Source organism: Megalops cyprinoides, chromosome 3, assembly GCF_013368585.1.
Source record: "Megalops cyprinoides isolate fMegCyp1 chromosome 3, fMegCyp1.pri, whole genome shotgun sequence".
NCBI lineage: Eukaryota > Metazoa > Chordata > Actinopteri > Elopiformes > Megalopidae > Megalops > Megalops cyprinoides.
This window is the reverse complement of record NC_050585.1, coordinates 15,657,590-15,683,125: the sequence shown is the minus strand read 5'-3', so window position 1 is coordinate 15,683,125 and position 25,536 is coordinate 15,657,590. Positions and strand designations below refer to the sequence as shown.

Here is a 25,536-nt window from a genome sequence, read left to right as displayed (position 1 = left end):
ATATTGACTAATGACAGGAGCTGACCACTTGCAAATCTGCACTGAAATAGTTCAGCATTAACAAGCAAGCAGTATGATAAGAAAGCAATATTGTAATATATTTCAAAACACTCGTTGTAACTCGTTATCTTTCAGGTCAATTTTAAGCACTTATAAAATAAAAATGCAATCAAACTACAACTTATAACAGTACTTTCTAAAAAAAAAAAACAGAAATTGAAGTATAGAATGGAAAAATAGGATATCTTCAGGGGTCTACTTCCCTTCCAACATTATTATGTATTGGCTTGCTTTCATGGACTATTTACACTCAGCAACATAGGTTCTTCCTGATTAAAGCTAATGTCTGCTGGGATGGGCCCTAGGTGAAAAAAAACTTGCATAAATGAGGTTGCTGCAACAGAATCTATCTACTCTTGGAAGGAGGTGAAGACAGTGTTGTAGTTTTCTTTTGATCATTTTGAAATTTCTGGGAGTATTTCTTTTCTTTTTGCATCAGTATTTCAAGGTCTCGTGTGCATTTTCCAAGGCAAATATACTGAAAACATGGCCAACACTGGTCAATGGACTTTCCATGATATAGTTGATATAGTTTAACCGGTGGTTACCACATGGGTAAATCCTACTACTCCCTGGTCAGTGATCATTTCCAGTAATACCTCTTGCTATTGATGCTTGCTGCCAGGACTGAAGCTATGGTAAATGTACTGGGCATTATACAGTTTTCTCAGAAAGTATGCCAGATGTACTTCTCTGTCTTTCCCTGTGTCTGTTGAACATTTTTAAAAATTGGTATACATTTTGGTGTACATAAATTTAGTATGCATGTATTTTTCTGCTTTGCTTGTAAATTATTGTACCAACTGTATAATCACTCATTTCCCCACTTTTCAGAGTTTTCAAGAAGGCAAGTCCAAATGGCAAGGTAATTTTTTTAAGCTCTTGTGAACATTCCTTGTGACTTTATTTTGTGTGATTCCTCTTGATTTAAATGCACATTTATGTGATCATATACTTTCATAAACCAATCTTGCCATAATATACACCAGACATATTTTAAAGAGAGGAACTAAGCGAAGATTCCATCCGCCAAGGTAAAAAGGGGGGTGGGTATGGAATTTTCATTTTAGCTACAAATTTAAAACCTATATTTAATAATATATTCATGTGGCTTTTAGCTTGGATAAAATGAAAAGGGTAAACTACAAGCTGTGCAAATCAATGAGGTGACTCTATATTTAGCAAGGAAAAAATAGCTCAGACAAAATATTAATTAACATTTCTTAGTCACAGTATCCATGTTAAATACTGAACACTTGCACGTCACATCACCCACAAATGAATTAGGTTACCTTGAATCTATAGGCACTGAAATCAAGTTATACATTATTTATTAGTGCATTTCTCCACAATGGATTTTTAATCCAACATAGTAATCTTTTTTTTTGCTGTTTTTGTGCGCACAAAAAAGCAAAAATGTGCATTCAACATCAGAGAATTTTCACTCAGATATTACATCAGGAAATGTTTTTATTAAACTGCATTGTGTTTCCTGTTGTGTTTTGAAAACACACCCAATTCTGTCCTTTCAATATATCAGAGTCATCAAAAATATTTATCATCAGTCAAGGCCACTTAAAATTGATCTGTAACATGCAGTAAATGCTGAAATGTAAAAACTGAAACAGACATTTCTTGCCATGATAGCGGAGTAAGCAAAGAAAAACGACACTGCACTTTCAAATGACCGGATCCACTGAAACACCCCATATCTAGGAAAAGAGGCTTTGACAAGCTGCAGCAGAACTGACACCTGGGATTAAGCCCTCCGAGGACATACAGTAGGCTTAGTGATCAAAGCAAAATCTGAGCATCAAGCGGTTTGACACCAGTGTGCCTCAAATGGTCTTGCTTCAACACGTTACAGTTTCCATGACTGCAAGCTGAAATATTGTTCAGTAACGGGGGTAGCATGAAGCGCTAGTCCTTGAGGAGGGAGCGATCGTGTGGAGAATATGAAACAGTCGGGTATGAGTCATCTCGAGGATGCTGCAGTCAGATCTGTTTAGCCAGCTCACTGAGGTCCCTTTGGCAATGCAGAGATGGAATGCAGGCAAAAATGGGGAATAGTTAATTAAGAGGTGTGTCTCTGAGGCATGGAGGGGTATGGAGATAAATAATTTCACCTCTCCCACTGAAGCGAGCAGGATATGTCAGGATATTATTGTGTCACATGGTGTCAATAATATCCTCAGAAATGCAAACTCCTACGTCGACTGTGCACATACTGTGCGTCTTCACAGCCATTTGCTCCACAAGCTGTTGATGTTGTAAGAATCCATGCCTCTTTTGCAAAACAATATCACATATAAGCAGATAGAACAATTTTTTCCATTAGGCAGTAACAGAAATAGCAAAAAAAAAAAAACATTTCACAAGATTCAGATTGCAAAGGGTGTTGCAAAGAGTGGTTCATCATACATACTACATTCTTCCAATGGTGTTTACTTACAAAAACATGACAAGAGTATCTGTAAAATACCAATGTTATGGGGTGTTATGAGCTATCAAAGCTGTTGTCATTTTTCAGTTTGACCATTTACTCATGCAATGTCTTTTATATCTGCAGCTTACTGTCTATCTCGGGAAGAGGGACTTTGTTGACCATGTGGACCTTGTGGAACCTGTTGGTAAGCTCTTACTGTAAATTCAGATAACCACACTGTTCTTTGGATTTCTGCTCATCTGATGAATATAATATTTAGTGGTGGTTGATTGATTTGTGAATTGATTTGCCCCAGTGACACTTCTGAAATGTATACACTGTATCATAGTGTACTTCTCTTTACTGCTTACTGTGATGTATGAATTATTATTATAATATTATATTATTATATCAGGATTTTTATTTGTAACGTTATATGAATATATGATTCACTTTGTCAAGTGTACAATTATGCAAAATTTATATTTCCATCAAAGTGAATGAAATAAGTAGAATTTTGAGTAAGAATGTTAAGTGTTACCCTTCAAGTTTACAGCAGTGCAGTAGCTTACATTATTGTGCATTTGGCTGTCACTGGAATTAATGAAAAAAAATTTGTTAGAAACCAAAAAGGTATGGATTTGTTAAATTCATTGCTTACAGTTAAGTTGAAAATTAGCTTTCCATTAGATTGAGAAGGCCTAACCACAAAGCCAACAGTCATAGGTCATGCTGACTGACTGGATACATGACACTCTCTTCTCATTGCCTTCCAGATGGTGTGGTATTGATTGATCCAGACTACCTGAAGGAAAGAAAAGGTGAGGGCAGTTTTGAGTCTGAGCCAATGTCCTAGCTCAGCTTTGTACTTTTCAGACAGACAGTTTACAGAACTTCGTTTGACAGAAGTGGTAAGTAATATTATAATCATTCAGGTTACTACAGGTGCTAGGTGCTACATTTAGGAATTCATCATGCTCAACGTCTGCCCCAAAGCATACAATGGATCTTTCACAGAAGTCATAAAATATTGAAAATTCATTTGAAATGCAGTAATTAAGATTCAGCTCAAGGCCATTTAACATCACAGCCATCAGCTTGTAACAAATACCATAGAAACAGAGTTGTGAAACAAAGACCTGACATAGTTATCATTCTGAAAGTTGCATTTTGCATCTTAATAATGTCAGATAAAGCTTCTATCTAGTGTACACAGCTCATTCTTTACTCTCATTTCCTCAATCCTCAGTTTTTGTGACGCTGACATGCGCCTTCCGCTATGGACGAGAGGACCTGGACGTTTTGGGCTTGACGTTTCGAAAAGACCTCTTTGTGGCCAACATCCAGGCCTTCCCACCAGTGCCTGAAGAAAAAAAGCCCTTAACCCGTCTTCAAGAGCGCCTGATTAAAAAGCTTGGGGAACATGCATACCCTTTCACCTTTGAAGTAAAGCTCTTTCTTTCATCTGTCTGTTTATGGGAGACAGAATTTAACTGTTGTGCAATGTATCCCAAGATGGATGCTCTTGTGGTAATGTGTTGGAAATCATGCAGATATCTTGCTTACACCTCCTTCGATCTATAAAAGCAAACAGCTTAGTAGTGTTATATCAGTGACAGAATGAACACCTTGCCAAAAACTATGTTTATCAACACAAACCTTAAAGGCTGTTCACAAATACTTGATTGAATCACAAGAAACACCTATTTTCTTTGTAGCTCAAGCTCCCAGTACGTAAGGATGTTGTGATTGCATCATTGTAGAAAGAGCATGACATGATATCAGTAAGAAGAAGTACTTTCTGCAGGGTGGCATAATGCATCTTTTGAACTTCTTTCCTCAGATTCCTCCGAATCTACCCTGTTCAGTAACCTTACAGCCAGGACCAGAGGACACTGGGAAGGTGAGCCGAATGAAGCTCTGACACTGCAAACATTGTAAATGTACAATGTGAACTGCTTGCATGGTGTGATAAAACACTGATGCAATAACAGTAATGAAAGCATTGATGTGTAAACTGTAGAGTGGCTCATCATAAAAATTATTTGTGAAACTTTATTGGAGGTTGGGAGCTTATGTTTGGGGGTTCATCATCTCAAGATCAAAAGATAATTCACTCAGAATTTTGCCATTAATACTGGAATATTGTGATAAAGGTTGCATTCACCCTGTTTTTTTTAAAGTTGGAAAACTATATTTTACAGACATGGTTCCAAAAGGGGTTTAACTGCAATGTTACAGTCCTTAGTGCCCCATCAATCTTATTTTTTGTTGCATGTACAAAATATTAATCCATAGTTTCACTACAGTTTTATAGAAAGCACCATGATGATGGAAAAGAAAAAAAATTAATAATGAGATAATTTCTTGACAGCATATTGTGCATAATCAAAAATAAAAGGTATTGCTTGAATTTATTTGTCACAAGATGCCTGGTTTGCAAGATATACTGCTGCACCAAAACATTGATCAAATTTTATTTGATATGACCAATAGATGTATATGTTGTGCTCTTTTCTTCCTTAAGGCCTGTGGTGTTGACTTTGAAGTGAAGGCTTTCTGTGCTGAAAATGTTGAAGAAAAAATCCACAAAAGGTCAGCGATGCAATGATATGCCCAGATTGAGTTCAGTAAAATGTGCAGGGGCAAGATTGTGGTGTAGTGTTAAGCACTTCTGACTGTATCCCAAAGTCTACTTTGATTTCCCAGGTGAGGCAGCGCTGTTGTACCCTTAATCAAGCCACCTAACAACACATTAGTGAACATCCAGCTATACAAACAGAGTAGCATGTAATATATAATCTATGTTCCTCTGAATAACAGCATCTGCTAAGCAAATACTGCAATGCATTATTAGGCTGAAACAGTGCATCATTTACCAGCATTGTTTGTACGGTCCTATAATCTATGTGAAAACAAGAAAACACATATTTCCAGAAACCTTCAATATCCTATGCAGCACAGTGAGTCAGAAAGAAATATGTAGCTAAAGCACACAAGTAAATGTATCATAAAGAATCAGAATTCAGATAAGCCTTGTATAGGGATTTATCGCTACTTGTGCTTGTCTGATGGTGTAGTTAAAAGTTGATTTGATGTGATGGTCATGAGAAGGCATGTGGTTCAAATTAAGAGACAATGGCATCTTCCAATAATGTCTTCCATGTGAGCAGCTGCAACATTAGTTTGACTACACAATGAGTCCTTGTACACTCAATGCACTTTTTATATTTCAACATCATGATTCAATGCATGCCTCAATCAGGACGATTGCTCCTGGCAATCAGTTAGTTTGTACTTTGTGCTTTAGAATATATTATTGTTGTATTAAGTGGTTCAACTCGATACAGCATACTCTACCTGTTCTGCTTTCTTTACATTTTTCCCACAGTGAAATTTATCGATAGCAATCTGACAGGGATCAGTGAAAAGGACAGCTATAAAGGTGACTTATTTGGTATAAGAAGGTCATAAGGACGTATTTCCAATAGGCTGAAATTGCAAAGCAATTTGTATTTTTTCAGAAATATTCATGACTCTAAACTGTTGGATTAGGGGTTACAGCCTACCTGTTTGCGTTAGAGAAACATGAAGAACCAACAAAGGAACAATCATTCCTTCCTCAGAGTGGCTGCAAGGTGCTAATGTTCACTGTGTAATTTGAGTATAGTGATTGATTTCTTTATTAACTTAGCAATAAAAGGATCACATTGATTATTTTCATAATCAGACAGGGAATACAAACAAATGAGTCATAAAACAAATTCTCTAGCTTCTGCACTATATTTTGTGAAGGGCTGTTTAGTGGCTTGCTCCATTTATAGTATCACAGCACATTGCAAAAAATAAATAAAGAAATAAATAAAATTACTAAGCATGTGCAGTGCTCATATACACCATGATTTTGTTTAGTTTTGTAGTCAGTAGGAATAGATTTTAAAGAGTTCAGGTCAGATAGATAATAAGCTATAGACTCTGTGGTGTGATGCCATTCCTGGATTTGTTTCCTTGTCTTCCACACACAGGAATTCTGTGCGCCTTGTAATTAGGAAAGTCCAGTACGCCCCAGAGAAGCCAGGCCCCCAGCCTATGGCAGAAACCACAAGGCAGTTTCTCATGTCTGACAAACCCCTGCACCTGGAGGCCTCACTGGACAAAGAGGTGAAAACAAATATTGTTTTGGAAATGCTGCTGTAATTTCTTGGGCATTTCAGATTAAGTAGCTTCCCTTCTTTTAAGAACAGTATTTAACATCAGATAACATTGCCTTTTGCCAGTATCTGTTACCAGACATTAATGCATAGAGGTGTAATATTCAGACATCTATGTTGCTTTCATTTGTTTAGTGTGAAGAGCAAAACTTCAATTAATTGAGCAACAAAGAGCCCCACCCCTTGCTTTTTGTGATTAATATTTTCTTGTATTCATTGCAGTTTTACATTTGTAAGTAATTGGGAGTACAATGTTATTACCTTTGTGTTAAACCTTTTAGCTCTGTTTGCACTGCACTAATGTGTTTCATAAGATATGAAGGCAAATGGAGCATGATTGATTGGTTATGATTACGTCCTCACCTTGTATTCTAGATTTACTACCACGGAGAGCCAATCAATGTAAATGTCCATGTCACCAACAACACGAATAAGACTGTGAAAAAGATGAAAATCTCAGGTAACTACCACAGTACAGCTTGGTCTTTAGGTATTTCAGTGTGCTTTAGACTTCACTTTAAACTGAAAACTTATATTTTGTTTGTCCAACCAGTTCGCCAATATGCAGATATTTGCCTTTTTAACACTGCGCAGTACAAGTGTCCAGTGGCAACAGAGGAATCTGAGTAAGTTTAATACAAAGTGATTATGCTGTTGTGTTAATTGAGCACCATGATACTGGCTTTTATTTTTAGATGCACATGAGTGTGCAATGACAGTAATGACATCAATGTGTCACACACTCAATATCTGAGCTCTTCACATTATTATTTTCCAGACCTTTTTCAGAGTCACATTACTTTGAGGATTTGTTGTGAAAAGTGATTTATTAAAACTGGTAAAAAAAAAAGTTTTTTTTTTCTTGCAGTGATATAGTTGCTCCCAGTGCCACATTTTGCAAAGTATACACCCTCACTCCTTTCCTCGCCAACAACCGGGAGAAACGGGGCTTGGCATTAGATGGGAAGCTCAAACACGAGGACACAAATTTGGCCTCCAGTACATTGTGAGTATGTGTTAAGTAGCTGACCTCAGCAGCTGGTAAGAAAAACACATGTTCCACTTCATAAACACACTTAAGAATAAGAAAGCTCTTTTGCAAATCCGAAGTGCCGTACATAAAGTGCTCTTTGGTCTTTTACAGGTTAAGAGAAGGAGCCAACAAAGAGATCCTGGGAATTATCGTCTCTTACAAAGTTAAAGTGAAGTTGGTCGTGTCTCGGGGCGGGTATGCATTTAAAAATGTTCTTGAAATGTTAAGCATAAATTGAACAATTTCAGACTTGGTTTGAAATGGTAGAATGGAAAATAAGAGGCTTCATTCATACCGTTTCGATGTCATGCAAAGACTCTTACCTCAAAATATCTGTGTCTTAGTGTCCTAAATCCAAGAACTAGGTTACTTTACCAGCGTCCTTCTGCCCGTGTCATAAACAGAGCCAAAAATGTAAAGATGTTCAAACTGGAACATTCTAGATTCAGAATGTACACTGACTTAGAATCACAAAATGACAACCCCCCCCCCCACCTGCTCAGCACAGGATGGCTTCAGTAGACCCCCCCTTGCACATGCAAAACCTGAGCACTGTAGCCACAAGCTGTTATTTTTGTTACTTTTATTTTTGCACCTCTGAGTGAGTTCAGGATATAACCGTGTGGATTGTTGTGCTCAGTCAAAAACATCTTAAAGGTTGTGCCTGCAGGTGTGATCTTACATTTGGAAGGGGGCAGAAAGAAGGCCATTCTGCAAAATAAGGTCTGCCATTGACCTTCCAGAATTTGCAAACTTCCCACAGAGTAGAGGGATGTGTGCAGTGCTGGAACTCAGCTAGATATTTTAATGCGTATGGAATCAAAACAATTAATTTTTTCACCATACTCTATCGTTTAAAACTTGTTTTAAAATGGCCAAAGTACCACCTCTGTTTTTCATGTGACTTTCTGAAGGGCATGGACATTGTTGTACACTCCTTTTAAAATGGATGTACAGTATTATTTTGGCTTTTTTGTATGATATTGGCAAAAAAAATTAAGATTAGTAAACCTTATCATGAGAAGCAAAAGCAACAAAAGACTAACAAAATAATTACTCTGGTCTTATATTGTCATTACCCTCTCACTCACAGTTGTTAATTTTTTCATGCCTTACACAACACTCTGTCATCCTCTTCTTGCTTACTTTGTTGATTGTAGATTAAATAGTTATACATATTTGAAGTAATACATTACAATGTTTCAATGATTTCAGACTCTTGGGAGACCTTGCTTCGAGGTAACCTTTCTGCTTTGTGTTACCACATATTGCATGCCAATTGCTCATGTCTGAGGGTGAATTAGTTGTGACAAAGTTTGACATCACTGCTTAAGGGGCGCAGAATGTTCCACTCTAAAAACATGAAACCCAGTGACACTGCACATACAGTACCAGTCATTTCTAAAACCTTGTAAAGGCTAACAGCTCGATGTTGGCTTGTTACATCCAGCCAAACCATGTCGCTGGATTTCATCTTCTTATAGTTGTTCAATTTTTCCACGGAACATTCAATACTCATTGAAAGCTAGTACTTATATATTTATACATATAAAATAATTGTGGTAAATTCAGCTAGTGATATTTGAATGCATGATACCTTGGGTGGATGATACTGCATACTTAAAAAAAAACACTTGCATGCCACTGCCAAATTTCTTAAAAATCCTTTTCTTGGATTGTGGATTGTTACAGCAATTTCACGTCAAAGGATGCAACTGCAAAATACTTTATGCTTACACATTTTGCATGAAGCTGTTAGAAATTTTTTTTTGTTTTTGAAAAGAATGGCGTATGGGATACATCACTTAACACACTGACAATGTCTGTTGGTCTCACATGTACATTCAGGGGCAGGATTCTATATGACTGATATTGATACACTACTTGTTTAGCAGCAGTTATCAGTTGTGAGTGGTTAGTGAAGTTGTAGTTCTAATTTACCATGACAAGGCAGCTTCATCACCCTAGCACCCTACAAATCATACACTCCAAATCTTCTTTTGTACATCTATGAGTTCTTCAATAGAAGGATATGGAGACAACATTTATCCGCAAGACAGAAAAATAAATAATTTTGAAAATCACATAATTATCAAGTTGTCATGTCTCCAAGAAATTTCTTTAACAGAGGTCAATATGTACGCTAACGGGTTGCATCATCCACATAAAACAAAACCCCTTCATTATAAAGTCTGTCCAACCACATCTGACCCAAGTTAAAGAACTGCTTGGAGTTAGCATGGAGTTATGCAGCCATTGGTCTGTGTTTTGGGAATCACTACTGGTCGATGTCAATTGTGACATCAATAATACGACCAGTAGTGTAAAAGAAAATTCTTTGCATTGGGATGTAGAGAGGGCATCCATGTTGGATACTCTGCTACCAACATCAGGAAGCCAAATACGACATCATAATGAAACACAGAACCTGGCCCTTGCTCGCAACATTTTTTAATGCATGTTGGAACGCTTTGTCACCATATTTATTTTGACTTACGTACCTATGTATTGCCTTCAGTGCCTCTGCTATGACATCAGCTTTAACAAAAAGGACATTGTACTGAATGCATGTACCTCCGTTTCATTTCCAGTGATGTTGCAGTTGAGCTTCCCTTCACCTTAATGCATCCTAAACCCATTGAGGAGTCATATTACAGAGACGGTATGTCCTGTTTTTTATTGTTTTGTTTTTGCAGGATAACCAACATAGGCTTTAAATGGGTGTGTTACTGAGTAATGAACATTTTCCCCCACATGTTTGTGTGTAGTTGTAGACAACAAGGAATAGCAACAACACCTTACAGAGTTATACATCTTCATTTTATATAAGCAATATATTATATTAGCAATAAAATAGTATATAATAGTATACCTTTGTAAGAGTAAAAAAGGAGATTATGTCTTTTGTGAGGACTATACTACAAATGCTAATGATCAATAGCTTATTTGTATTCTCAGTTATTTTGTAATGTGTCACCAGTATTGCTCTTCGTTTCTGTCTCAGTTCCAGAAAATGACGCACCCCTTGATACGAATCTGATAGTATTCGATGCAAAGTAAGCAAACCAATCATAGCCTGGGTCTGTGTGTCCCGTGTTGTACGGGCCAACATTACTGCATGCTTCAATGTCTGCTTCAATTTATTTTTTTTTCCAATCCATCTTCTTGCATGCACATTAAAAGCAGATGCATGCAAGTATAAATAATTAATCCTGTGTCTTCCATTTAGACTGTACTCCTTTTCACAGTAGGCCTTGCTGTATTTATATTATAGCACATGTGCTGTCCTCCAAATTATGAGGTAGCAAGGCATGCCCCCATACCAGAGCATAATAAAGGGTTAGGCCCTCTTTGGGCTGACCCACAATAATAGCCACAGATAAAATTACACACAGTCACACAATAAGTACTCAAACTAGGACCATTTTCACTTTCTTGCCATACTTCTTATTTTCTTCTCTCAGTTCTTATGACATCACTGCAAATCCTGCCATTACCCTGATTTACTCATCATTCGTTCAGTTCAGTTCAGTGTGCATGTCTATGTCCATTGCTTGGCCTGTGTCTGTGATGCTTGCAAATCATTTCAGCACAAAGAAATGATATCTCACTCTCAGCATACTTCACATGTACATGTCATAAGTCAGGACAAACACATTGATAGAAACACTTTTGCCATTAAAAAAAATTCATATTGCAGCTTACATTCAGAATAGGGCATCTTTAGTGTGTGAGATAATGGTGGCACATTTGTTAGCATGATTATGAGCCCCACCCTAAAATAAAATATATTGAATGATATTGAGAAATAGGTTATTCTGCCCAAAAATATATTTCAAATATAATTAACATACTATATATTAATAATATTCAAATAAAAAAATACATCACTTATACCAAAATGACAGTAATTTAAATATTTGAAATGCCCTTTAACATTCAAATAGCATGTGCCTCACATTCTCTGCAACCCATTAAGTTAAAGGAGCACAACGCATTAGCTAAACACATACATATAATCCTTTCTTTTCCCCTTAGCGATGATGACATCATCTTCGAGGACTTTGCACGACAGAGGCTCAAAGGGGCAAAGGACGACAAGGATGAGGATGACGAAGGTGCCAACTCGCCCAAGCTGAATGACAGATAAAGGCATGGCCCCACTGTGTTCTGTTGTTGTGACGCTGTCAGGGGCCTGTGAGAAAGCCAGAGGCTGGGAGACCCTTTAACAAATCACAATGGTGACATCGTTCTGTCCGTGTTTGCGTTTGTCGTTCGCTCAACACAAAAAAATGTAAAATACAAAGAAAAACTAAACCTAGTTTTCAGCGGTAGAGAAGTTATCTTTAAGTGTGGAGGCGGATCACTGGTTAGACATGAAGAAATCTAGGGCAGTGGAAGCCAAGAAAAAAAAAGAATCCTCATGGCAGATTCAATTTCCAGTCGTAGCATGCCTTTGATGACTTGCTGTGTATGTTTCCACTCAAAGGAACTGGAACAGTTAACAGAAATACTGCCAAATTCAATTTCATGACTTTTTTTGTATACTATGTGAATGTTATCTATGAGAGGAAATGCTGAGGGCATGAGTGTATTTTGGATAAAGGCTTTTGTTGACATTTAGTCAGATAGGATTATGTTTTGCCTTCACAGACTTAAATTAAATAATGAGATTGTTTAACAGCATTTTTCAAACCCCAGCCTTTATATCCAGTGACCATCATAACCAATGTTTATATCATACTTTCAGCCAATGTCATCTCCAAAAAATTAACACAAATTACCTTTGACATTTAGGTGTCAGGATGAACATATTTTTTTTTATCAACCGAAAAATGTAAAGAGTGCTTACTATAAAAAGCCTTTTGCTTTTGACAAACCCAAATGATGACAACAGCCTTTTTCTCACAGACACTCTACACATCATGTCAGTCTTGGTGTTTGGCACTGTACGTTGTCCATTCCCTTTCAGAGTAGAAGTGGACATTAGCAGGGATAAACTATATGTGGTTGTAACACAATTTCTTGCCTGTGACACTATGTGCATGTATAGGCAAGCCTCACTTTGTAGCAGTATTAAAAGAAGATGGAAGCGGAACTTTCACTGGCTGTATCTTGCAGATGAGTTAGGATTTATATGAAAGAGTGGCCTTGATTTTTCCGGTTAATGGTACATGTCAATATTTAAAGAGTTACATAATACCTTTTGAAGACAAAAATTATTTTTATGATCTGTAAAACCGATTTACTTCTTTCTTAACAAGCATTATAGTGTGAGGAGAGCTACAGTACCTGATAGATTGGAGCAGCTGTTCTTTGCTTTGTTTAAACTATTTAGTATTTATTTCTGGGTCAGTATAAAGGTATAAAGGTATTTACTGTGTTATCCAGTTTGATCCATCTTTGAAGGGGATATGTCAATATGTTTGTTCTATTTATACCTCATTGTTTTAATTGTTAATTTATTGACCTCATAGTGTGAGAGGAGAGAGAGGATGAAAAAGAGATACTGATAAGCTCTACAAATAAAAGACCACTTAAAAATGATTTCATAATAATACTAATCATCTCCATCATCATCATCATCATCATCTCCATCATCATCATCATTATCATCCTCATCATTATTGTTAATGTCATAATTTTTTAAAGTCTGGCTATACAAAGCGTATCATTTAAAAGAGAATTGTTTGTGACTCAGGCTTGCTGGATTGCATTTAGGAAAGCAGTAGCAGAGGAAACCCATAACATTTTATAGGCTGCACAGTAACAAAATCCATTCCATTCCATGTGTTAGATCTTAATTGCAGTATTTTTTAACAAAACTAACTTATCATGAAAATGTTAAAAATCACAAGATTTGCCATGTAAGGTACAAGGCTATATTTGGGTAATGTCGTACCTAAGTTCAGTATCTCAATGATGCCTTTAAATTTTAAATTTGGATTGTGTTCTCCAATAGTAAGTAGGGTTGAAATGTAAAAATAACTGTCCCTGCTCATGTATTGCAGTCACTGTGCACATATGGTGACTGAAATAACAAACTCTTGCTGCACTGAAGACACCCAGCACAACATTTACATTTAGATTAGAGCACAATACCTTCAAACTATTTCAGTTACGGCTAAGAAAAAGAAGGTTGTAGTTCCTTTTTCCCTGCTAGAGGGATTTCAATGTGCAATGCAGCTGACATTGTTTGACATGCAGGTGTGCGATATATTGTATTTAAGTGCTCAATACATCACATTAGTAACCGACGTGGCAGGCTAACTTAGGATGTAAATATGTGTTTGGTCTTAGTCAACACAATGGTAAAAGCACAGCTCTGGGATTGTTGCAACCAATCACATTATGACTTGGGGAAAATGAACATTTTCGTAATGAAAGGCTCATTTTTTGAGTGCTGGTTATTGCATTTGCACCTCTGGCCATCTGTAGGCTAGTAATGGAGTGAAAAACATCTCTAAATAACTCTCCCATTTCCTTTGCTGTCAGAATGCAGTGAGGCAACGAAGAGGCTATGTGACATATAAACAACACATAAAAACAACTTAAAATGTTACAATGCATTAGTAATAATTCATCTTAACACATGCATGTTTTCATTATTATTTTGAATTTGCATACTTTTAATGCAGGGGAATTTATAAATGATTTTGCTCCCAAGCATGCAGCTATTAAACATGCATTCCCATTTCATTTTCCACTCTATTTCTGTCTCAGTAGGTTAACACCCACCTGCTGTTGTCAGGCCCTCCTGTTCCCACATGCAAAGTGTAATAATTTTTTTCAGATTTGTTATTAAAATCCATTTTTACTTGTTTTTTTTTATCCATGTTAAATCAGAAAATACATGTGTTCAGAATGTGTGTTAAATTCTTTCGTATTCACACTCTAGAATTCATGTGAAATTATATTCTGACCTATTGAGTTTCCAAAACAAAATCAGGCTGGAGGAAATGTGCCTATATCATTGTGGGCCAAACACCTTTACTTGCTTTCTGAACACTTTCAGCTAGTGCTGCAGTTTTTGTAGTGCCCTGCTGTGCTGTCAAAGTTGTGCTGACAACAAAACAATAAAGCAAAGCATTTGTAGTAAATTACATTATTCCACAGTCACAGCTGGCCATGAAATAAAATAACACTAATATTTGAACTAATTCAAATTTAGAGGAAATTCAGTGAGGGGAATACCTTATTTATTGCATTGTTTGTTGCCGATTTGCATTTACTGTACCCAAAAAGAAGGTTAGTATAATTTAAACGAGATGTGGTTTCTATCCTTTCTAAATCTGCACACGTATTTTTGTAAACCGATCTCTGTATGATGTTCAAAATCTCGCTGTTTGTTCCCTTTATTCCTGGGTCGTACCTGTTGATGTTTAACTATTCTGTCAAGTCTTAATAAAAATGTTATAGTTTATATAATGGGTTGTACATCTTATTTTCATTCACTTATGATTTCGTGTTATATGCACATAGACATGGAAAAAATCTGTTTTATGAAGGAATATGTATGAAAATAAATCCGATGGAAGGATCTGTATAATGCCCATTTGGAAAGACAGCTGAAATACGTCTGTAACTGTTGTCTAAAATTATAGATAGATATATCAAGATATAGATAGATATATCAAACCAAACTCTTTGTCTCTTACAGAGCACAAGGCATGTTGTCATTTTGCAAAGACAGGCTTTCACCTCTGGTTACTTAGAACTAAGTGGAAGACTTTTTAAAAGCTTTATTGATATCACCCACAACACATGAAAGCCTTGCTTGCTGTTGTTATCATTCAGTGGGTTCTTTGATAACCCTCAGCTTAGCTTTGCCCTGAATGGGATGCATCAGGGCAGCTAATTATTAGAACCCTGTTGAAACGGAGCAGCTTCATCATCATCATCTCTTGACAGCAAGTAGTACCCACTATTTGCTGTAAGAAATGAAGCATTCACAGAACAGTTCACTTTCCTTGGCTTTGCTCTGAAATGAAGAGGATTGATCAATGTGCCTGGTTATTAGAACCCAATCTTCAGCAATCTACCTGAAGAGGAGAGAAGGAGATCTCTTTATGGTGTTAGTAATGTCACTAGTTACTCTGTCAATTCCTTTCTGTCTCCGGTAGGGTCTGTCTGCAGGATGCTTAATGGGATACAATTGCTCAGGTAAGATGCCATGCTGGAGTGTACCGGACATGCACAAGCCATTATTACAGGTTTCATGGGATTCTCAGCCATTGTGGTATATGTTTTCTTTCATGAGCTTCCATGGTCTTGCTCTGTGGTGTTTTTGTGATGTTGCATACTTATTTTATTTTATTATATTTTATTTTATTATATTTTATTTTTTTCTGGATGTTTGTGTTCATTCAATACTGCCACCTGCAGCCAGGCCTTCAGTTTTATAGCGCACTGGTGCTTGTAACCTGGCTTATACTGGATACTGATTGTATTACTCTGCAGACACTTATGATATTGTTATTTCCTTTAATGTCAATGTTATGCTGTAGGGTATTTCAGATAACTGGCTTCCTAACCACTGATGACACCTCATTAAACAAAAAAGGGTCATATGATATGCTTACTTCTACAATGTACATTGTTGTCTGTGAATACTATGATATTATATATGATCCCTAATCTAAGTTAATATACAGTTGCAGAATCTATGAGTTCTGATGTATAATGTGGTAATTATGACATTTAATAACAATATGAGCCCCAAAGGAAATTTGCATGTTCTACTGCAAAATGTTAGCTCTGCTTGTGTAGGTCCAATACAATAAGTTTCACTTTTCACAAATTTGCAATGCCATGCAGCTATTTGCATGTATTTAGATAAAAGCCTTTAAGTGAAACATGAGGTGGAAATGCATCTGACTTAAGGTGAGGTAAGGTGAGATAAGGAGAATTCAATTAATTCTTTAAAACTCGTGCCACAGGTAAAACATCCAAATACCCAGCATCTCATCTCATCTCACCTGACCCTGTTTGGCAAAGAAAGTCTGTTAGTCAGTGCCTGCAAGTCACACAGAGAAGGGTCTCACATGTAAGATACACATAGTGACCCTTTTCCTCAGCACTGTAATTGTCCAGTATTGAACAATTTTAACTGATCAGGTTAGGCGTATCATTTTATATTAATATAACTTTTAATATTTTAAAATATATAAAACATACATTTTTTTTAGGTTTTCAGTTAATGCTCATTTAGTGTAAAAATTTCCTTTAGGAATTGCAAAATGCCATGACTATATTATTTGCCAGTCTTGAAAATGAAAACTATCAAGCAGGCAGTAATAATACTTAAATAATAATCATAATTATTATTACTATTGTGACAGGACTACACCATGATGTTTTATGTGGAAAACATGCATCTGATATAATTCAATTAAATGCAATGTAGACTGTGAAATGATGAGGTTCAATTGTCTAGAACTCAGTGAGCCCATTTGAGACGTTTCCCATGGGAAGGTTCAGTTTGTTTAGATACAGCTTGTTATTGTGCACTTTTAATTGCTACTCTGTTATTTACCTGTTCTGCCTTACCTTTGGTGACCAATTATATTTGGCCACAGTCGCTGCTACAGTGTAGTTTAATTAGTGTTTGACTGAACAAGAAGTCTGTGTTCTCTGTTTGTTTCTTTGGGGACTAAAGTCGGTCATCTTAGGTCATTTGTTTCCACTTTACTGAATGTTGTCTCTCATTAGTTGCAACCAGGACTTCTTAATGTCCTTGTTAGTATCAAGCATGTTTTTTCATTAATTAAGTCTGTGGAAACAAATTTTGGTTGCATTGGCTTTTAACGCTTGTGGATCAATGGAAGTACCGGCTTCACACAGAGCATTTCAAACAAAGGGACAGTCTGCTCCACTACTCAAGTGTTTCCTTAGGATATTTTGTTTAAATGATCGTTAACTGTCTAGCATTTGTAGTCTTGTCATTAATTACACTAACTTGGACAGATCTGAATCTGAAATGATTCTGACACCAATCACTGATCATCTTGCTTAAAGAAAGTGTCTTGATTGAGTCCATTTTTTTTTAACAAATCTGTTGTAGCTAAGAACAGCAGCTGGTCCCTTCGTACAGTAACAGAACGCCTAATGCTTCAGAACAAAGGTATCTCAGGGCAAGTGAGTTATGAAGTAACATTTTTAATCTAATTTTACTCAACATGTATACCGCTCCATTAAGAAACTCAACACCAGTGTGTAGGCATGGCTATTGCAGTAATTGCTTTGCTGTGGTAACTGGCCCTTCTGTGGCTGCTTGCAGGTCATTAGGATAATGTCTGTGTGGTCAGCATCCATTTTCAAGTTGTTCCTCAGCTATGCTGACATCAGTAGCAACAGCTGTAACGACATCCAATTTGATTCAATACTGAGGGGTCATTAAGCCTCCAGCAAAGCACAGTGTGGTTAATCTCCTGCCATTACTCCTGTGTTATTGTGATGCATTAGCTTTGGGGAAAAGCACGATGGACACACACAGACTGCACACAGACAGCAAGCAAAAGTCATTTTAGTAGATGTATGCATGCTCTAGTTACTGCCTTCATTATCATGTATAAATATGTAATATAAATGTCAAATTGCCAGTCAGGCCACTGCTGAGCATGGGTTTTCCACTTAATTCCTTTAGTAAGTCCAGCTGTATAAATGAACACTTTCTGACTACTACAATATGTGTTAAAATGGGGCTCCTTGGCAAATAAATAATTTGACAGATTATTATGTTACCTCTTGACAGTCTTTACTACTGTGCCAGTACCCCTGCCTCTGTGTGAGATGAGACAGCATGAGACATTTTTATGCCCTTTAAATATTTTTCCATTGCTGGAACTGGAACTCGCCTTTATGGTCCACCAATTTTTCCCACTATCTTTTTTTTCAGTGCTCAGTAGGAAGCAAGGCTTAAAGCCCTGTATTTTGCCTTGCTCACGCAAGGCCAATTGGTGACAGCGACACTAAGGGTTGGGATGTCTGCTGAATCAAACTGCAATCTCAGTGTATTTTAACAGAACTGAGAAGCACAGTCACCATGTTCAAGCATACGGAAGGGCAATCACAGAGACATCACATAGCACATGGTTGGTTGAATTTCCATGTTTTGTCAATTGCAATAATGTTGCTTTGGTATGCATTGTAATTATTCACCTTGCAATTAGGTAAATACTGGCCTGTGTTCCTGACTTTTGCTGTGTGCACATGGCCATCACTGCAAAGAACTCCAATGGCCACAATTTGTGAGATCATGTAAATAAATGCAATTATTTTCAGAAAATGATCCAAGACTCTTTTAAGGAGCCACTCAGACATTCAGTGGCTATGCATTATGTTTTCCCCATTAGTGACAGTACTAATGTTCCTGGTGCAATTTAAAGCAAATTGCACATTTGAAATTTAGACTGAAATCTGGTAACTGCAGGTCTATGGAAATTGAGGAAAAAGTGCTGAATATGATACACCCTCATTGCAAGAAGGAAAAATCTATATGTTGCAAAAAAGTAGTGTTTTGCTCAGCTATAGCTACTTAAAAAATTGAGGCAAAACATGAAAAAGAGTTATTTCTACATAACTTTATTTAAAATTTCATTCCAAGTAACCAGTGTTAACACATTTAAAACACAATCACGAAGGCACAGTTTTACCACCTTTTAGGATTTTAGTAATCTGCTCCCTTATCTCTTTGGTCCTGATGCCATATATCACCGGATTGAAACACCCAGGAATAAGAAGGTACATGCAGCTTATGAGGACACGAAAATCAGGTGGGATGGCATGCTTTACACGGTATGAAAGAAATGCAATCATGGAGGAAAAGTAGACCACACAGATGACCATTAAGTGGGTGCTGCAGGTGTGGATGGCCTTTTGGCGGGATTCACCCCCTGCTGACCTGAATATAACCACGAATATGGTGATATACGAATAGGCGATGCCAAAACAGTCGACTGTCGGCACACAGAAACTTATTAAGCCTGCTAAATAGTTCTTGGTTGTGTCTCCACATGCCAAGTTAACCACTAATTGATGTTCACAAAAGCAATGATACAGGACATTGGATGAGCAGAATGTGAGCGTTCCAACAAGAGATATCATAGCTTGTGATTATGATGTGTTTTCGTATCACGATCACGACTACAGTGATGAGGGAATTGGTTAAATTCACAACATCGTTGTACCGCAGAGGGAAACAAATAGCAAGATAACGATCCAGTGCCATCCCAAAAAGTATGGTGGATTGAAAACTGCAAGCATAATGAACAAAAAACATCTGTACCAGGCAGCCCACTCGAGAAATTGTGTTGACATCAGAAGCAAAAGCGAATAACATCCTAGGGACAACCCATAACGGGACCACTATGTCAATACATGCGATGGAGCTTATCAGAATATACATAGGTGAATGTAAACTCCTCTGTTTTACAATCACATAAATAAGAAGTGAGTTGGTGACCATTGAGAAAATGAACATCAGACAGAAGGGGATGAAGAGGAAACGCCGCCTCTCTTTAAGGGAGGAGAATCCCATCAGGTAGAATTCTGTGTGAGAGAAGTTCCTACTTGATCCATATTCCATCCTGGCTCAAAGTACACAAGGAAGTATCTAAGAGAAAGAACAGCAACCACAAGAAAAATTCAGTCATAATTTAAAAAATTTTCACATGCTTAATTCCCAGTTTAATTTTTTGAACTAATGTAAGTACACACTCTACTTCCAAAAATGTGATTTTTTAAGGAATAAATTATTAAAGCTGTGCATTGCTATGGTGTCATGAAAATGAAAACAACTTATTGTGTCTGGAAATAAATGTAGGCTATATTCTGTATTTCAGCAGAGTTTCATCATGACACTCTACAGATGTTTTCATTGTATTAATATAATATGAAAAAAATGTAACTTCTCTCCTTTCGCAATTACATTAATATAATAAAGAAATGAACTTACCTGTTACTATGTAATTAATGTCTTATTAAAATTGCATATGCAGCTGGTTATTTGTATGGTGTGCTTGAAGCATATGTTATAGCCATTAGATCATTTCCATTTTCATTTCTTGTCGGCAAGCAAACTATGATAAGCAAATACAGGTCTGTCTAATAAGGATACAGGATTTTGTTTCAGCTACTTAATTTAACTGGTGAAATAAAAAAAAACCAAAATGAATTAGAGCCCTAGTCAACTCAATGTTTCAAGAGGATGTACTGCTCTCCTCTTTTAACATTTCATCCTGGTCTTACAAGAGCAAGTCTTAAATTCTCTTTCCAACTCCCCCTGCTCAATTCATCCTGCTGTGGGCTGTGCTTATGTTGTTGTCCTAATTAGCACAGAAGGACCTGTGCTTTTTAGTAACCCTTTGGAGGACATTGCTAATAATTTGGGAGAGACAATGCATAAGTACCTCAAATCACTTGGATGTGAGTCTGCACTGAGACTGTCTCGTGTTCTCATATTCAGATCTGATAACATCATGCTGTTTTTTCTTTCCTAATTTACATTGTGCAAAGTATCATTTTTGTGATAAAATGCAGCCACCGGCTACAAAAATGAAATGTTTCTGTCTACACTACATAGTAATTCTAGTAGCAAGCTAGTAAAAGATAGAAATGAAAGGATGAGATTACCTTGCAACAAGAGAGAGGAAAGGAGACATCTTCTACAGGAGGGACGTCAGGTGGGGTGAAGAATGCCAGAGGGTATAACCACATTTAGCTGACCCAAAGACTGTCTGTTTATAACACAGGAAAACTGTTAAGAATCATGAGGACGTGTGACCCCTTTTCTGGTAGAAAAATCTAGCCAGTTCACAGTTTGGTCTAAATGACACATCATCCACAGTATTGATGACAAAATTTCACATCTGATGTTAACATGACAGTGTGCCATGAGCTATATTGGTTTTATCACAATCCAAAAATCCTGACCCAATGCATACTGTATGTCGTAGTGTACGAAAAGATCATGAGAACTGAGAATGTTGCAAAAACACATACAAAAATAAAAGAACTGAAAGGAAAATGGGGTTTTAATAATCCGCCACCTCAAAGACGCTGAAAGAAAGCTTATGAGCTCATGAGGATATTTGTGTGGGTACAATATATTTCCTTTACCACAATTTCACAACCGATCTTAACATGACACTATAGCATGAGCTATATGGTATTATTAAAATCCAAAAATCAGTCTGAGGAAATACCATTATGTGATGCAAATGGTGCAAGCAATACTGCATTAGATCAAAGCAGCAAATAATCTTATATTTACATCTTATGTGTTTAAATTCTATTCATCAATGATTGCATGTAACCCTTCCACCTACAGTCTTGATATAGTTGGATAATATGCATCGGACACATACTGGTGGGATCTTAGATACACTTATTCTCAGTAGGTACACCAAAAAGCCTCAGGTAAAAAACATTACAGGCAGCTGTAATATGAAATATAACCCTTGCAAAAGTAATTGTTTTGCAAAATGATCATCCCTCTTTTGTTAGCTTTAGCTGGCTTGCACAGAAGTGGTTGAGATTGGCCTGACTGAAAAGTAGATGTATTCACATACAACAAGGACACAAAGTATCAGAGAAAACAGAAGCTGAAGCAGAAAGGAAAATACAAATTTGATCCTCATTAAAATTCCCAATCCTAAATAAAGCAATAATACACGAGAGGGTATGTGCTATTGCAATAATTGGTGTGACGGTGATGCGCCCCCTTTGTTAGACATTACTATTGGTATTTTTATAAAAGTGATTGTTCCTGCCTTGCAATCTGAACTGTCAGCTTTGCATTACAGTCGTCCAGTCATGTTAACAGCACAACAACATTCCAGATGTGTGTTATGAAGGCAAAAAGGCATGAGAAGCCGTGGTATATAGTCACAGCTAAAGGGTGTTGTAAGTCATTGAGTGGAACAAAAAAGAAATGCTTTCTATGCAACACTGCACATTGGAGCTAGCTGGCTGGCTAACATAATTGGCCATGTCCAGGGTGATCAACAGAAACATTGCTGCAACAGTGTAACACTAACTGTCTGATATTTGTGTTTGTTCAGCCATATTTATTTGGACATTCCCATTGACTGTGCAAGAGTGACAGCATTCCATTTTGCTCGGCTCCGTGTCAGTGGTGATATTGGACATCGTTCATCTTCTTTTAACATTAGCTTGCAGAGCGTTGGTGGTATCAGGGACATTAATGCTCCAAATCTGGCTTCCAGTACCTCTGCAGTGAGATCTCCTATGTCCATTCACGGAAATAATTTCCCTTGCCTCTGAATTAGCATTTGATTATTTTGGCACGAGGGTGCATGGCAGTGATTCACAACTGATAGAGTATGTAGTGGTGCCTGCTGCTTTGCAAATCCTTGGCAACATAGCTATGAAGTTTATCACTCTGACACTTCTATTATAAAGACCCTTTTCTGCAATCATCAAGAAATATCTGCTATTTTAACTTTAGATCTGCAAAGAAGGAGGGACATTCAGGAATGTTTCAGTATTTTTCATTTTTTACATATTTATCCACCATCTTATGTAAAATTTAGCTGGGTAATAACAGCTAAATAGAGATGTCACTACATTAAAGTCAATATCACAAAAGCACAATTTTTGCCCCTTTGAGGACTTTACTAATCTGCTCCCTTATCTCTTTGGTCCTGATGCCATATATCACCGGATTGAAACACCCAGGAATAAGAAGGTACATGCAGCTTATGAGGACACGAAAATCAGGTGGGATGGCATGCTTTACACGGTATGAAAGAAATGCAATCATGGAGGAAAAGTAGACCACACAGATGACCATTAAGTGGGTGCTGCAGGTGTGGATGGCCTTTTGGCGGGATTCACCCCCTGCTGACCTGAATATATTCACCAATATTGTGAGGTGAAAATGCGTTGCCAAAACAGTCAACGTTTGGTACACAGAAACCCATTAAGCCTGCTAAATAGTTCTTGGTTGTGTCTCCACATGCCAAGTTAACCACTGACTGATGCTCACAAAAGCAATGATACAGGACATTGGATGAACAAAATGTAAGTGTTCCAACAAGAGATACCATAGCTCTGATTATAATGGTGTTTCGTATCACCATCACAATGATGATGATGAGGGAATTGATTAAATTTATAACATGGTTGTACCGCAAAGGGAAACAATAGCAAAATAAACGATCCAGTGCCATCCCCAATAGGATGGTGGATTGAAAACTGCAAGCATAATGAACAAAAACATCTGTACCAGCAGCCCACTCGAGAAATCGTGTTGATATCAGAAGCAAAATCGAATAACATCCTAGGCACAACCCATAACGGGACCACTGTTGTCAATAATGCGATGGAGCTTATCAGGATATACATAGGTGAATGTAAACTCCTCTGTTTTACAATCACATAAATAAGAAGTGAGTTGTGACCATTGAGAAAATGAACATCAGACAGAAGGGGATGAAGAGGAAACGCCGCCTCTCTTTAAGGGAGGAGAATCCATCAGGTAGAATTCTGTGTGAGAGAAGTTCCTACTTGATCCATATTCCATCCTGGCTCAAAGTACACAAGGAAGTATCTAAGAGAAAGAACAGCAACCACTAGAAAAATTCAGTCATAATTTAAAAATAATTTAAAATTTCACATGCTTAAAAACTCACCTTTTTAATCCCAGGTCTATTTTTTTGAATGACTGGAAGCAAGCATTCACTTCATCATTATATTCATTGAAAATAAATTAATGTCTCTGGATTTGAATGTAGGCCATGTTTTGTTTTTAAGCAGTGTTTCATAATAATGACACTGTACAGATATGCTTTCATTTTATTTACATTGATACATTGAAAACACTATCCTTTAGCAATGGGGATAATAAAGAAATGAACTTACCTGCTACTATGGTAGCAATGTATCATTAAATATGCGTATATGATTCTTTCAGTTATTCATACTGCATGCTTGAAGAATACATAATAGCCGTTAGATCATATTAATTTTCATTTCTCTAAAACAGGCAAAATACACAAATAAAACAGACAAATACAGGATGTTCTAACTAGGATCTACCTTGTGTTCGAGCAGCTTAATTTATGTGGTAAAACAAGAGAGAACAGAATTAGAGCCCCAGTGTAACTCACTGATTCAAGAGGATATCTTGCTGTGCTCTTTTAAGATTTTGTCCTGGTCTCACAAGAGCAAGTCTTAAATTTTCTTTCCACACAATTCATCCTGCTGAGGGCTGTGCTTATGTTGTTGTCCTAATTAGCACAGAAAGACCTGTGCTCTTCAGTAACCCTTTATCGGACATTACTAATAATTCAGAACGGGCAATACCCCAACACTTAAAATCGCTTGCACCGAGTCTCATGCACTGACACTATGCCTCCTGCTCTCATATTCAGATTTGATATCGCCATGTTGTTGAACGTGGATTTTTTTTCCTACTTCCATTTATAGGTAAACGTGTATATTTTTACTCCTTCCCATTTACATGATAAAATGCAGCCAAAAATGAAATGTTTCTGTCTACACTACATAGTAATTCTAGCAGCAAGCTAGTAAAAGCTAGAAATGAAAGGATGAGATTACCTTGCAACAAGAGAGAGGAAAGGAGACATCTTCTACAGGAGGGAAGTCAGGTGGGGATGAAGAATGCCAGAGGGTATAACCACATTTAGCTGACCCAAAGACTGTCTGTTTATAACACAGGAAAACTGTTTGGAATCATGAGGAGATTTGACCCCTTTATGGAAGAAAAATCTAGAAGCCAGTTCAGTTTTGTCACATATACACACTTTTCAAGAAAAACTTGC

At 37.0% G+C, this 25,536-nt stretch overlaps 2 protein-coding genes and 1 pseudogene across 5 annotated transcripts in view; 1 reads left to right on the top strand and 2 right to left on the bottom strand.

The window, feature by feature from the left end:
• Positions 1-15,089, top strand: part of LOC118774287 (beta-arrestin-1) — a 39,357-nt gene extending 24,268 nt beyond the window's left edge. For 3 of the 4 annotated variants that reach the window (XM_036523529.1, XM_036523528.1, XM_036523527.1), the window contains 15 exons: positions 895-925; positions 2,630-2,690; positions 3,262-3,306; positions 3,735-3,931; positions 4,329-4,388; positions 5,013-5,080; positions 6,511-6,646; positions 7,072-7,156; positions 7,250-7,322; positions 7,565-7,702; positions 7,841-7,924; positions 8,945-8,968; positions 10,321-10,391; positions 10,734-10,785; positions 11,768-15,089. In XM_036523529.1, coding sequence (XP_036379422.1) covers positions 895-925; positions 2,630-2,690; positions 3,262-3,306; positions 3,735-3,931; positions 4,329-4,388; positions 5,013-5,080; positions 6,511-6,646; positions 7,072-7,156; positions 7,250-7,322; positions 7,565-7,702; positions 7,841-7,924; positions 8,945-8,968; positions 10,321-10,391; positions 10,734-10,785; positions 11,768-11,879 — 1,237 coding nt within the window. In that variant the 3' untranslated portion in view covers positions 11,880-15,089. The remainder of the gene's footprint in view (positions 1-894; positions 926-2,629; positions 2,691-3,261; positions 3,307-3,734; positions 3,932-4,328; positions 4,389-5,012; positions 5,081-6,510; positions 6,647-7,071; positions 7,157-7,249; positions 7,323-7,564; positions 7,703-7,840; positions 7,925-8,944; positions 8,969-10,320; positions 10,392-10,733; positions 10,786-11,767) is intronic. The other variant, XM_036523530.1, reaches the window with a different exon arrangement.
• Positions 15,090-19,363: 4,274 nt separating this feature from the next.
• On the bottom strand, positions 19,364-20,315 carry LOC118774192 (putative olfactory receptor 52P1). The gene is given in 2 exon segments (XM_036523350.1): positions 19,364-19,837; positions 19,839-20,315. Coding segments are annotated over 2 exon segments (951 nt in total).
• A 3,015-nt stretch (positions 20,316-23,330) lies between these two features.
• LOC118774191 lies at positions 23,331-24,275 on the bottom strand (annotated as a pseudogene).
• Between the last annotated feature and the right edge of the window lie 1,261 nt (positions 24,276-25,536).